A 14,659-nucleotide genomic window follows, 5' to 3' on the forward strand; every position below is an offset into this window, starting at 1 on the left:
GTCCTTGTCAGTTATGTCCTTTATACTGTATTCATCAGGAGTTCCATAGAGCCTCAGGAGCCCTGCAATATTAGATTCAAGTATCATTTTGCAAAAAAACTAATGTAACAATTATATGTGAATCTACAATTACCTCAAAATAATTAAGAAAAATTATTACAAACCATGTCTGCTTTCAAGATGTTGTATACTGAATTTTAATACTTTGGAGATTGCTCCAGCATTTATTTTGTGCTGCCAAGGCAATTATTGTTTTGTGTAGAAGTTTCTCTTGCTATCTTGGTTTTAGTAGGATAAGGTGAATGACATGGTTTGATACTTGCCAGTAACAGTTTTAAAAAATGGCATCTAGAAGCCTCTCTAGGCTGGGCAGCTCATGCATCTTTACAGAAGTAAACACCAGAGTTGATAAGACTGCAGTAGCCAGCTAGCACCTGCTGGTTGAGGCGTGTGTGTTCATCACACACGTGGCCTCATCATTCTCAGTGATTTACGAGTAAGTCATGTTATAAATTTGAACTTGGAAAATAAATTGAACCTAAAGAGATACTACTTACATTGTTTTTCACACTGAGATTCCATGTGACATTTCATTTAAAACAAGTATTCTGCTCCCTTTTACAAGTTTCAAAAGCCACTAGAAAAACTGCTTGTTTCCTACCTCACCCGCTGGAGGTTTCAGGTACTCAGGGAAAATAGTAAAAAGCTCTGATGCTGCAGAAGTATATACTGCTCCACAGAACTGGAGATATCTGCTATTGGTTGGTAGGTGAAGAGAGAACTGATATGAGTGCTGACATTGTTGGGTATGTCTTGGAAGTGGATAGCACAGGGCTGTACTGAAGTCAGACAGGTTATGATTGAGCATGGAAGAGTGATTCTGTCAACCTTTTTTGCCACTTGGAATGGTAAGAATCACCCCTCATGTGTCCTCATGGCCTGCTGTCTGCCAGAGCACTGTGCTGAGTGCTTCACCTGTGTGCTAATTGTCTTCTTCCTTGTGGCAGCCCCTTATGTACCCTCCCTCTTGCTGTGCTCCCAACAGAAAGAGTACTTCAAGCAATATGAAGTAGGGCTCCAAAACCTGTGCAATTCTTACCAGAGCCGTGCTGACTCCCGGGCCAAGGCCTCCGAGGAAAGCCTGCGTACCTCCGAGAGGAAGCTCCGCGAGACGGAGGAGAAGCTGCAGAAGCTGAGGACCAACATCGTGGCACTCCTGCAAAAGGTGCAGGAGGTGAGCCCGGCAGCCTTCCTGTTGCAGCTGGACCACCTGGTCTGTCAGGGAGGGGGGCCTGGGACCTGTTCCTGTTCTCACAAGAATCTGTCCACTCACAGGAATCTGTGGTTCCCACCCTGGCTGCACAGCACCCTGGCAGGAGAGCTTGAGATGGTGTGGCTGCCTGGGCCTCAGCCCAGCCAGACCCATAGAACCAGGCTTTTTCCCTTTAGACATTCCGAGGTACAGCCTGGTTTGAGAACCCTCCAAGCCATAAAAACGAAGTTCTTTTCCACATGACGCCCAGATGGGATTGGGTAGCCCAGAAGTGAGGAGTACTCCTTAGCTTGTTGGTCCTTCATCCAGGCAGTAAGCATGAGGGCCTGCTCTGTGCCTGTCCTGTGGATACAGAATGAACAAGACAAGCCAGAGAAGGTTCCTGCTCTCACAGCCTGCCAGTTTGGTGGAAGAGACAGAATTACTGATGGTGGTTCCTAAGGAGATACAGTAAAGTGTTGAGAGGCCACTTGACTAAAATGTTCAGGGGCATTTGGAGACACTGGAAGCCAGTCATGCAAAGAGTGTGACATGAGCATTCCAGGCAGAAGGAAGAGGAGGACTTGAGGCCTGAGCAGGGACTTGGGGGCAGTAGGAGCAGAGGCAGGGCTTGAAAGTTGTGGGATTTGATCCTGAGAACAATGGAGATCACTGGAGGGGTGTGGCATGATCCAGTTTTCAGTCTCAAGACACTTACCTGGTTGGTTGGAGGAGGCCTGGAGGGGTCAAAGTTAGAACCAGAGCCTCCTGTAAGGAGGCTCCCACAGCTGTCTGAGACAGTGGTGGCCTGGACCTTGGGCAGTGACAGAGAGAAGGGAGAAAAGTGGGCATATTTGTAGGATCTGAGGGAAATGTACATCTAAGACAACTAGGAACATGGGGTAGAGGCAGGGCGGGCACAGGAAATCTGGGCATCATCCGTGCACAGTAGATGGAGGAGGGGAGAATAAAGATAGGACAGAAGCCTGTTATCCAGGGTGGGGTGGGAGGTGGGGGAGGGGACTCTGGGCTCTGTCCCAGAAGCTGAGAGAAGGTGTAAAGGTGGGCCCCCCAGTCACTTTCTGGCCCCCCGTTGACTCCTGCCCTGCTCTATTCCAGGACATAGACATCAACACAGATGATGAGCTGGACGCCTACATTGAGGACCTCATCACCAAGGGGGACTGAAGGCGGGAGAGAGAGCAGCTCCCCTGCCCACCTGCCCTTCAACCCTGTAGCTGCAGGGGGAGGGGGCTTCATTCATGGGTTGGTGGTCGCACCTTGGTTTGACTTACAGGGGACATTTGTGTTTTTGGAGGGAAAGATACCCTGATTCTTTGAATCTTCCTCCTTAAGTTTATAAATATTTATTTTTTAAAAGAAGATGCTGTGCCTATGAGACCATACTTCTTATCTTTTTTGGTGACTGCAAAGGACAGAGAACCTTTCCACTTTGGCCACACTGGGTTGCTAAGCCGGAGTCACTTCAGCTCTTGGCTCCTCAAGATAACGGCGAGTTCAGTGCCATCTTATAGAAGCTCCAGGGGCAGGGCTGACTTTTCTCCTAGAGGAGGAACAACGTGGGGATCTGAGGGATAGGAGGGAGACTTCCCCCCAGAGTGGTGGTCCTGCTGGGGGCTCAGATCCAGGGACCCAAAAGGGGGGCTGTGTAGGAGGTTCCACATTGGAGGGGCTCTCTCTCGCAGCTGTCCGAGTTGGTCCTGGCTGTGGCGTTGTCCAGACAGCTTGGGGGAAAAAGATCCTGTCTAACCACCTCATCTACCACTCAGGTTCTTTCTGAAGGAGGGATTTCTTCAGTTAACCATGGTCAGTGAGGTTTCTTACCGCAGTAACTTGAGTCCAGGTTGAAAGGGAGACAGATCTGTGGTGAATCTCTGATTTGGGTAGCACACTGAGTGTGGAACCCCACAGGACTCTTTAGGGACAGAGCTTGGGTGTGCAAAAACCCCTGGGGCTGAGCTAGTGACCTCCATATGTGGGTGCAGGTGGGTGCAGCAGGGCCCTGGATGGTGCCAGTTGATCTGGACAGCCTGTTGATGTTTTTCTACTTCTACCCTTTGGCCAGGCCCCACTGAGCCCCATCAAGGTGCCTGAGGAGGGGGCCAGTGAGGTCCCCTGGCCACAGGGACTCCAGAGGCATCTCTGCAGGAAGCACACCATGCGTTCCCTCCATGTCCCATCATAGTGCCACAATCTGTGTCCCTTAACTTCTCAGGGTCAAAGACAAAGGCAAGGGTTGCTGAATTTTCTCTTTAATGGCCACTGGAAGAATCTGGTTCAGTTTTTCCCAACTCTCTTCCCACTCGGATTTGGGGCCTCTGGGTTTTCTGAAGGCACAAGGACTATGACTTTGTACCACTAACTTGTGGTTCAAACCTGGGTGTGTTTCTGGCATCTCCCTAACCCAGATCAGCAAGGGCTACCCTGCTGCTCCGAGGCCAGCAGAAGACTGGAAGCAGGGGTGAGGGATGCAGGCCACACTGGAATGGGAAGCCTTTCCCCACTGGATATGCCTGTGTCTGGTAGGTTTTGGGCCTTCCCAGACTACATCTCTGGGAGAGGCCTGTTTGGGGTAGTACACTGAGAGACCCTGGCCTCTTCTGCTGGAAGACTGTCCAAGTCTCGGGGTTTCTTGAGCTGGTGATTCCTCTGCCATCCTGCTGTCTCTGTTCATCTCAGGCAGCATGGGGTCCACTTTTGTCCCCAAACCTAGTGTTTTAATCCAAATGCAAGTTGGTTCTGCATTTTTACTGGAGGGTAATCAATTTTTAAAATTCACACACATGTAATCAAAATGCAATACTATAAACTTCTACTGGTGAGACTCCTGAACTCGGTCTGTTTTCTTCTTAGTAAAATTCAGCACCTTCCTTCTCTTCATTCTTTGTACCACTGTGGCTTTAAACGGTCTTCAAGTTATTCCTCCTCATCACCTCCATTGTTTTATCTTCACCCCCTTAACATCCACAGAAACAGACGAGTTCTTAAATGTTTTAGCTTCAACTTCTAGATGTGCCCACTGTTAATGCTACCACAGTTGTGCTGAATGCAGCCTGTTTCCCAGGCAGAGATCCTGCCACTCCCAATGGGAAGATAAAATGCAGGGGTCCTCTTTGCCAGTTTCCTGGGAACATCAAGGGACAGGTGACCAGCTTGGAACTCTTTGATGACTTGGGAGGAGGAAGATGGTCTGGCTGATCTGTGGTGAAAAGGTCCTTTGCACAAGGCTGCAAGAAAGTGAAGGGCAGCAATGCTGGTGTTTAAGGACCGAGAGGAGTGGGTACTAGGGTGTTTTGTTTGAGATGGGGGTCTCACCCTGGTCACCAAAGCTGGAGTGCAGTGGCACCATCTTGGCTCACTGATAACGTCTGCCTTTCAGACTCAAGTGATCCTCCCACCTTAGCCTCTCTAGCTGGGACCACAGGCACGCACCATCACGCCTGGCTATTTTTTTTTTTTTTTTTGTATTTTTGGTAGAGTTTCATCACGTTGCTTAGGATGGTCTCAAACTCCTGAGCGCAAGTGATCCACCTGCCTCGGCCTCCTAAAGTGCTGGGATTACAGTGTGAGCCACCATGCCTCACCTAGGGTGTTTGATTTTTAAGTGACACATGCACATGGCAAACATTAAAACCGTCTAAAAGGCTGGACCATGAAAAGCAAGGCTCCCTTCTCCCACCCAATCCCTGAATTCTCCCTGGAGAGTATCCCTCCTAAGTGAACACACTTCTACTCTGTTCCATTTCTGCCTGTTAACTACTTAGTGTAGCTTAAGTGTAGTGGAACCTGCTTCAGAATAACCCATATGGGTCTTCTTTATTCTCATGAACCACAGAGCATTTCATGTGTTGATATATTGTCTCCTATTTATGGACATTTGGGGTTTCCATTTTTGTTGTTGTTTTGAGACGGACTTTTGCTCTGTCACCCAGTCTGGAGTGCCGTGGCATGATCTCGGCTCATTGCAACCTTCACCTCCTGGGTTCAAGCAATTCTCCCCCATCAGCCTCCTGAGTAGCTGGGACTACAGGTGCATGCCACCATGCCCAGCTAATTTTTGTATTTTTTGGTAAAGACAGGGTTTCACTACACTGGCCAGGCTGGTCTCAAACTCCTGACCTCAAGTGATTCACCCACCTTGGCCTCCCAGTGCTGGGATTACAGGCATGAGCCACTGCACCCGGCCAGTCACCATTTTCATCCAGTAACTTGGAATGCACCAGGCCTTACCAGGGCCACTGATGGGTTCAGCAGACATTTCTTTCTTCAAGCTGGCAAGGCCTCAGATAAGTCACTGCCCATTTTGGCTCCCCGTTCCTCCTCTAAAATAAGGGAGTTGGGTGATGGCAGAGGCCTTCCAGCTTATTCAGCCTCAGGACCTGTTACCTACCTAAAATTTATCCAGAAGCCCATATGGAAAGCCAGGAGTCCTGGAACTGCTCTGGTTGAAGCTGGGATGGAGGCCCAAAGCTCCCTGCTGTTCTTGACCCCCACATCTTTGCTTCCAAGATTTCACTGGCGCCTACCTGCTACCTGTAGGCCTTCAGCTGCTTACTCTTGTCCGATGTGGGGGTAAAGTGCTTACTCAGCAGTCATCCTCATGGCCTAACCATTTGGCCAGTTTCAGTGTCCCTGAAGGATGGAGGAGGGCTGGGCTTCCATGGAGCCTGAACCGCAGGTGCCTTCAGCACTTCCTGGGGCTCTGGACATGTCAGCAGCTGCCCACCAAGGCCTGGAAGGTAAGGGGGTTCATACCACTAGGGCAAACTTGGATCAGTAAGAAGGGAAGGATGCGACAGACGTTATCCCTCCTCTTTTCTTGTCCCCTCTGGATTCTACTGAGATGCTTCCAGGGCCCCTTCCTGCCCCAGTAACTGCAGATTTCTGGGGAAGCCGTGGCCAGCTCTAATCCCCTACTTGTTTTTTTTTTTTCTTTTCTTTTCCTTTTTAGACAGTCTCGCTCTGTCACCCAGGCTAGAGTGCAGTGGCGCCATCTCGCCTCACTGCAACCTCCACCTCCAGGGTTTAAGCAATTCTCCTGCCTCAGACTCTCTAGTAGCTGGAATTACACGCGTGTGCTACCACACCTGGCTAATTTTTGTATTTTTAGTAGAGACAGGGTTTCGCCATGTTGGCCAGGCTGGTCTTGAACTCCTGGTGTTGAGATCCATCTGCCTCAGCCTCCCAAAGGGCTGGGAGCCACAGCGCCCGGCCTAATCCCCTACTTTGATTTACTGTCCCTCCCCACATCATTTCTTTCCTTATTGAAAGCTCTGGGTCCTCCCCAATGCTCCACCATGTAAACCAATCTGTCCCGCTGGGTTTGGGGCACCGCAGTGGGCAGGGGGGATCCTGTTTGTCAGAAGGTTCAGAGTTTTTGAGTTCCTCATGGTTTTTTTTTTTTTTTTTTTTTTTTTTTTTTTTTTGAGACGGAGTCTCGCTCTGTCGCGCAGGCTGGAGTGCCGTGGCCGGATCTCAGCTCATTGCAAGCTCCGCCTCCCGGGTTCACGCCATTCTCCTGTCTCAGCCTCCCGAGTAGCTGGGACTACAGGCGCCCGCCACCTCGCCCGGCTAGTTTATTTTTTATTTATTTTATTTTTTTAGTAGAGATGGGGTTTCACCAGGTTAGCCAGGATGGTCTCTATCTCCTGACCTCGTGATCCGCCTGTCTCGGCCTCCCAAAGTGCTGGGATTACAGGCTTGAGCCACCGCGCCCGGCCAAGTTCCTCATGCTTAATTATCAGCGACCACAGCACAACACGTGGCCGAGGGTGGGTTGTAAATTCTCACCTGGCCTAGAGGACGCAGCCAAGACTCCAGCACTTGGCCATCTCTGTAGAGGCTTCGCGGGTCTGTAGACTGGTCATGCTCAGTCTAACACGGCGTGGTTATGAACGCCCGTTATGAACGGTTCATAACCAGTCAACGGTTATGAACTGTGGAGGACTTCCCCAACCCCGCCGCACGCTCGAGGCGGAAGCGACACGGCGCCTGCGCGGCTTTGCTGGCGCGCCGCACGTGCACCGTGACCTGCGCATGCGCTTTGGAAGCCTCGCGAGCTGGCGGCGGCGCTCAGGGTTTGCTGCAGGTACCTGCGGCCTTTGGGGGTTTCCTCGCATCTTTTAGGTAAGTATTTCCAGGGATTCTCCTTTTTTTTTTTTTTTTTGAGACAGTCTCGCTCTGTCACCTAGGATGGAGTGCAGTGGCGCCATCTCGCCTCACTGCATCCTCCACCTCCAGGGTTCAAGCAATTCTCCTGCCTCAGACTCTCTAGTAGCTGGAGTTACAAGGAGAGCAAGGGCCCACTCACACCCCAAGCAGAAAAGCGAGGATTTTTTTTTTTTTTCCTGCAAGCTGCTGAGCATTAATTAAGTCAAAGTGCAGATGAAATCTTTCCCCCCCAGTTGTTTTCCAACTTTTAGGGAGCCACTGGGGAAAACAGTCGTTGAACAGATGTCCTTAGGGTCGGCGCTTTTATCTTTGCAAGGAAGAACAAACACTAGGAAAGGAAGCTGCGTGTTTTTCCTTTTGCCGGGAAGGGTGTGTGCCTGCCTTTGGACCTGAGGCCGAGCACCTGAAGCCTCTTGGACTTAACATTAGTCTGTTTTCTATGCGTTTGTCCTTGGCTTGGTTTATGGTGTTTGTTGAAAGGTAAATGTTTTAAAGTTTTGGGGATTCCTATCATGCTTGGGAAATCCATCCCCTTCTCTGTTCTCCCCTTCCCCCGATATTCTCTTATATTTTGTTGCAATGTTTATTTTTTATTTTTTACTAGCCAACCTGTAGTCCTTATGGAATATATTTTGTATAAGCTGTAAGACAAGAGTCAAGCTTCCCCTGCCCCCAGGTGGAAATTAACTCATTCCAGCCCTACTTATTAAATGAGCCTCTTATTAAATGAACCAACAGGTGTGGACTTGTTGCGTTTGAGATGCCCCTTAGACGCCAGTGGAGACATCTGTGGTCAGTTGCACAAGTGAGTGTGATGTGAGGGGTGAGGTTCTGGCTGAAACTATAATTGTGGGCGTCATCACCATCTAAATAGATCAGTCTCCCTCACTTGTTAAAAAATGATTTTCCAGTCTTAGAATTTATTCTCTCACATGAAATATTTAATCGCACTATCCAGTTCTCTCCCATCCCTGCCTAAAAGAAAGTGTTCCATTGGGATTTAAATTATAATTGCATTAAATTTAAATGTAAGTTTTGGGAGCATTGACATTTTTATGATATTAATCCTCCCCCAGAGGATAAAAATGGCTTTCCATTTACTCAAGACTTCTTTTAGGTCCTCCAATAAGATTTTATAAATTCTTTATACGGGTTCTATAACTTTCTGGTTAAATTTATTCCTAAGTGTTTTATGGTTTTTGTCTATTGTGATGAAATACTTTTTCCCATCTGTATTGCTCACTGATTATTAATATGAAGAAAAGCTAATATTTAATATAATTCACTTTCTATCTTAGGAATTCTGGTAGTTTTAATAAGCCCGTTTTTTATAGATATAAATTTGCAGGGTATACCAGTTTATTTTGTCAGTTTGCTTTAGTTAGAACCTCTGAAACAATGTTGAGTAATGATCCCAGGCTTGTTTCTGATGTGGGTAGAAATCCACATGTGAGAGCTGAGCAGTGAGAGTTTCGGCAAGTGGCTTTTAAAATGTTAGGGTTTCCTTTAGTTTCTCTTGGGGCTGCTGAGACTCACCGGTAGTTGTCAGTCCTGCCTGAGTCGGGCGCCAGGGGGCACCAGTCACACATAATGAAATGTGAGTTGTGCCCGCTGGAAACTGGCTCAATTTTGTCAAATGTCTTTACACCTTCTATAAAAAAATACATAGTTTTCTCCTTTATGCTGCTGTTTTTATTTTCAATTAGACATTGAGTAGCTATGAAAGAATACTGTATAAAATATTTGTAAAGTGGCCGGGCGCGGTGGCTGACGCCTGTAATTCCAGCACTGTGGGAGGTCAAGGTGGGCAGATTGCTTGAGCCCAGGAGTTCGAGACGAGCCTGGGCAACATAGCAAGACGTCGCCTCTACATTAAATACAAAAATTAGCTGGGTTTGTGCTGAGGCTGAGGTGGGAGAATCGCTTGAGCCCGGGAGGTGGAGGCTGCAATGAGCTATGATCGTGCCGCTGTACTCTAGCCTGGGTGACAGAGTGAGAAACTGTCTTAAAAAAAAAAAAAAATTGTAAAGCAGAAAAAATATACATCGAACAACCATCACCTGGTTCGTTATTTTATAAATCCTTGTGTGTCCTTCCTGGACCGCTTGTCTCCCTGCTCAAAGGTCACCATCATCCTGAATTGTGTTTATTACTCTTAGAGTGTTTCATTTTATAATTGTGTTTCTTTACTCTTCATTATATTTGTATGAGCTCTGTGTATTCCTGTTTTATTTTGCCCTGTTTTGTTTTGGTTTTTGAACTTAGATGGACATAACGTTTTATTTACTGTTTTGCAGTTTTGTTTTTCAACATTGTGTTCCAGAAACTCATCCATGTTGTTGGATGTAACTGTAATTTATTCATTTTCACTACTGGGTAGTATTCGGGTTGTTAACCTAAATAACAATAAAGAGAGGTTCTCAAAAGAAAATATACTTATTTGGGAACAAAGCATTGCAAATTTATGTATATATGTCTTGTCTTTTAGAGAGCCTCTTTGTTATTTAGGTTGCCACATCACTGCCGAATACTAGACAGTAATGAAAATGAATGAATTACACCTGCAGTTGAACATAATACAATTTTAAATGCATGCCTCTGAGACTGGCAACTGCATTGTTTAGTTTATGTCTCCTGTTGCATGTATGCAGGACTTTCTCCCTGGGACAGCTGTCCCCAACATTTTTGGTACCAGAGACTGGTTTTATGGAAGACAGTTTTTCCATGGACTGGGGTGGGGGATGGTTTTTGGGATGATTCAAACACATTACATTTATTGTGCACTTTATTTCTGTTATTATTACATTGTAATTTATAATGAAATAATTATACAACTCACCATAATGTAGAATCAGTGGGAGCCCGAGCTTGTTTTCCTGGAGCTAGATGGTCTCATCTGTGGGTGATGGGAGACAGTGACAGATCATCAGGCATTCGATTCTCATCAGGAACACGCAACCCAGATCCCTCGCATGCACAGTTTACATAGGGTTCTTGCTCCTGTGAGAATCTAATGTGGTCGCTGACCTGACAGGAGGCAGAGCTTGGGCAGTAATGGGTAATGGGTAGCAGCTGTAAATACAGATGAAGCCTTGCCTGTTTGCCCACAGCTCACCTGCTGTGTGGTCCGGTTCCTAAGAGACCATAGACTGGTACTGGTGTGTGGCCTGAGGGTTGGGGACCCCTGCCCTAGGATATAATCCTTGGAGTAGAATTGCAGAATCATAGGTCATGCCCATTTCCACTTTAAAAGGTAATGCCAGAATTGGTTGTGTTAATTTTCACACCCATTGACACTCGATAGTTGCTTTGTTTCTCCACTTTGTTGCCTGTGCTTGATATTGCTAGACTTGAAATGTTTTGCCAGTCCGATGGGGATATAGTGGTATCTCAGTGTGGTTTAATTTAGATTTTTCCGATTTCTAAAATGTGGTTGAGGACCTTTTCTTATATTTGTTGACCATTTATTTATTTTTATTTATTTTTGAGACAGGGTCTTGCTCTGTCGCCCAGGCTGGAGTGCAGTGGCACGATCACAGCACACTGCAACCTCCACCTCCTGGGCTCAAGGAGTCCTCTTGCCTCAGTCTCCCAAGTAGTTAGGACTACAGGCATGTGCCACAATGCCTGGCTAATTTTTGTATTTTTAGTAGAGACAGGGTTTTACTATGTCGCCCTGGCTCATGTGCCACAATGCCTGGCTAATATTTGTATTTTTAGTAGAGACAGGGTTTCGCTATGTTGCCCTGGATGGTCTTTAACTCCTGGACACAAGCCATCCACTTGCCTCAGCCTCCCAAAGTGCTGGGATTACAGGTGTGAGCCATTGTGCCTGGCCTTATTGACCATTTAGGTTTCTGTGATGAAGTGTTTGCTCAAGATTTGGGCCCATTTTTCTATTTTATCATTTTCTGATTTGAATTTTGTATATTCTGGAGACAAGTTCTTTATAAGTTATCTGTGTTGCAGATCTCTTCTCCTGTTCTCTGGTATGCCTTCTTTTTTATTCTCTTTTTACAGAGTCTTTTTGAGGATTAGGAGTCCTTAATTAAAAATGTAGAATTATAATTTATCAGTCTTTTATTTATAGTTTTATTATAACTTGTTTAAGAAATACTTCTTGGCCGGGTGCGGTGGCTCACTCCTGTAATCCCAGCACTTTGGGAGGCCGAGGTGGGCGGATCACCTGAGGTCAGGAGTTTGAGACCAGCCTGGCCAACATGGTGAAACCCCGTCCTCACTAAAAATACAAAAATTAGCCGGGCGTGATGGTGGGTGCCTGTAATCCAGCTACTCAGGAGGCTGAGGCAGAAGAACTGCTTGAACCTGGGAGGTAGAGATTGCGGTGAGCCAAGATTGCACCATTGCACTCCAGCCTGGGAGACAGGAGCGAAACTCCATCTCAAAAACAAAACAAAAATAAGAAATACTTCTCTACCCTGAAGTCATGAAGATGTTTTGTTTTATCTTCTAAAGCCTTTATAGTTTTGTCTTTCATATACAGATGGTCCCTACCTTAATGATGGTTTGACTTATGATTTTTTTTGACTTTATGATGTTGTGAAAGCAATAACCATTCAGTAGAAGCTGCACTTTGAATTTTGAATTTTCATATTTCTCCAGGCTAGCAATATTCTGTAAGATATTGTGGTGCCGGGCAGTGGCCGCAAGCTGCAGCTGTCAGCCACAAGGGTAAACATTTGATACTCTATAATGTACAGTGTTCGATATTCAACACTCTGTTATAAAAACAGGCTATGTGTTAGATGATTTTACTCAACTGTAGGTTAAGGTCAGTGTTCTGAGCTCATTTAAGGTAGGCTAGGCTAAGCTATGATGTTCAGTAGGAGTATGAAATGCATTTTTAACTTACGATATTTTTGATTTATGGGTTTATTGGAACATAACCTTATTGTAAGTTGAGGACCATCTGTATAGATTTTTTTTTTTTTTTGAGACGGAGTCTCGCTCTGTCGCCCAGGCTGGAGTGCAGTGGCGCGATCTCAGCTCACTGCAAGCTCCGCCTCCTGGGTTCATGCCATTCTCCTGCCTCAGCCTCCTGAGTAGCTGGGACTATAGGTGCCCGTCACCTCGCCCGGCTAGTTTTTTGTATTTTTTAGTAGAGACGGGGTTTCACCGTGTTTGCCAGGATGGTCTTGATCTCCTGACCTCGTGATCTGCCCGTCTTGGTCTCCCAAAGTGCTGGGATTACAGGCTTGAGCCACTGTGTCCGGCCTGGATTTTTTTTTTTTTTTAATTATTTTTTGAGATAGAGTCTTATTCTGTTGCCCAGGCTGGAGTACAGCGGCATGATCTTGGCTCAATGCAACCTCTGCCTCCTGGGTTCAAGTGATTCTCCTGCCTCAGCCTCCTGAGTAGCTGGGATTACAGGCATGTGCCACCACACCCAGCTAATTTTTTGTATTTTTAATAGAGATAGGATTTTGCCATATTGGCCAGGCTGGTCTCGAACTCCTGGCCTGAAGTGATCTGCCCATCTTAGTCTCCCAAAGTGCTGAGATTATAGGCATGAGCCACCTTGCTTTACCTAGATCTTTATATACCCAGAATTGACTTTCATGTATAGTGTGATGTAGAGGTCCAGTTTTTCTCCTTCCCTCCTCCTTTCCTTCTTCATTCCCTCCCTTCCTCTTCTCTCCTTCTATCCATATGTATACCTGGTTGCCTCACCACCCTTCATTGAGTAGTCTTTTCTTTCACTGTTGATCTATAGTGCTACCTCTGTTATATATCAAATGTTCATTTATGTATTAATCTGTTTCTGAACTTTTAATTTGGTTATATTTGTCTATTGTCTCTTTCTCTCTGCCAATACTAATTTATAGTTTTACATTGTTTTGATAGCTAGTAGAGCCAATCCTCCTACTTTTTTTTTTTAGACTGAGTCTCACTGTGTCACCCAGGCTGGAATGCAGTGGCGTGATCTCAGCTCACTACAACCTCCACCTCCCTGGTTCAAGGGATTCCCCTGCCTCATTCTCCCAAGTAGCTGGGATCACAGGCATGCACCACCACACCTGGCTAATTTTTTTGTATTTTTAATAGAGATGGGGTTTCACCATGTTGACCAGACTGGTCTCGAACTCCTGACCTCAAGCTATCCACCTGCCTTGGCCTCCCAAAGTGCTGGGATTACAGGCATGAGCCACCACACCTGGCTACTTTTCCACTTTGATAGTGTCTTGACTACTGTTAGGTCTTAGCATTTTCGTGTACATTTTATAATCATCAAGCTCCATGAGAAAACCTGTAGGGGTTCCATTGGAATTGATTTTATCTGTCCTCAACTGAGAAGAATGTATACCTTTGTAAGTCTTCCCAACCATGAATATGGTATAATTCTCAATCTAGAGCTTTCTTTAGTGTCTCTCAAAAAAAAGTATTACAGTTTTCCCTTTTGAGGTCTCATATATCTTTTGTTAGATAAATCTTTGGAACCTGATGATTTGTAATGCTACTGCAGATGAATGACAATTTTAAGTTACATTCTCTGATAGTTTGTTGCTAGTATATAAAAATGTAATTGATTTTTATATATCCATTGACTTATCTGCAGAATTCTTTTGGATTTTTTAGGTCACATCATCAGTGAACAGTGATAATTTTACCAATTCTCATACTTTATATAAATATTTTTTTTGTCTTATTGCATTGGCTCTGAGTACAATGTTGAATATAAAGAGGGAAAGTGGGCATCTCTTTTTGCTCCCTGTCTCGCAGGAAAAAGTGCGTGTGTGTATGTGTGTAGATATCAGATTATGGAAATTTTCTTCCATTACTGTTGCTAAACCTTTTATTTTATTTATTTATTTTTATTTTTTTGAGACAGAGTCTCACTCTGTTGCCCAGGCTGGAATGCAGTGGTGCCATCTTGGCTTACTGCAACCTCCACCTCCCAGGTTCAAGTGATTCTCCTGCCTCAGCCTCTCAAATAGCTGGGATTACAGGTGCCCACCACCATGCCTAGTTAATTTTTGTATTTTTAGTAGAGATGGGGTTTCACCATGTTGGCCAGGCTGGTCTCGAACTCCTGACCTCAAGTGATCTGCCTGCCTCAGCCTCCCAAAGTGCTGGGATTACAGGCAAGAGCCACTGTGCCTGGCCTTTTTTTTTTTCCTTTTAAATATCATGGATGTGTGCTGAATTTTACCTGAAGTGTTTTCTGCATATTAGTATAACTATGTAGCATTCTCC

At 45.8% G+C, this 14,659-nt stretch overlaps 2 protein-coding genes across 3 annotated transcripts in view; one reads left to right on the forward strand and one right to left on the reverse strand.

The window, feature by feature from the left end:
• The window catches only part of MORC2 (MORC family CW-type zinc finger 2), a 44,342-nt gene extending 40,237 nt beyond the window's left edge, over window positions 1-4,105 (forward strand). Inside the window, exons 25-26 of one of the 2 annotated variants that reach the window (XM_007975427.3) lie at window positions 1,046-1,234; window positions 2,372-4,105. In XM_007975427.3, coding sequence (XP_007973618.3) covers window positions 1,046-1,234; window positions 2,372-2,440 — 258 coding nt within the window. In that variant the 3' untranslated portion in view covers window positions 2,441-4,105. The remainder of the gene's footprint in view (window positions 1-1,045; window positions 1,235-2,371) is intronic. The other variant, XM_038007602.2, reaches the window with a different exon arrangement.
• Window positions 4,106-10,269: 6,164 nt separating this feature from the next.
• The window catches only part of OSBP2 (oxysterol binding protein 2), a 239,448-nt gene continuing 235,058 nt past the window's right edge, over window positions 10,270-14,659 (reverse strand). Inside the window, exon 14 of the mRNA XM_073006810.1 lies at window positions 10,270-10,340. Coding sequence (XP_072862911.1) covers window positions 10,327-10,340 — 14 coding nt within the window. The 3' untranslated portion in view covers window positions 10,270-10,326. The remainder of the gene's footprint in view (window positions 10,341-14,659) is intronic.

This window comes from Chlorocebus sabaeus, chromosome 19 (genome assembly GCF_047675955.1).
Source record: "Chlorocebus sabaeus isolate Y175 chromosome 19, mChlSab1.0.hap1, whole genome shotgun sequence".
Taxonomy (NCBI): domain Eukaryota; kingdom Metazoa; phylum Chordata; class Mammalia; order Primates; family Cercopithecidae; genus Chlorocebus; species Chlorocebus sabaeus.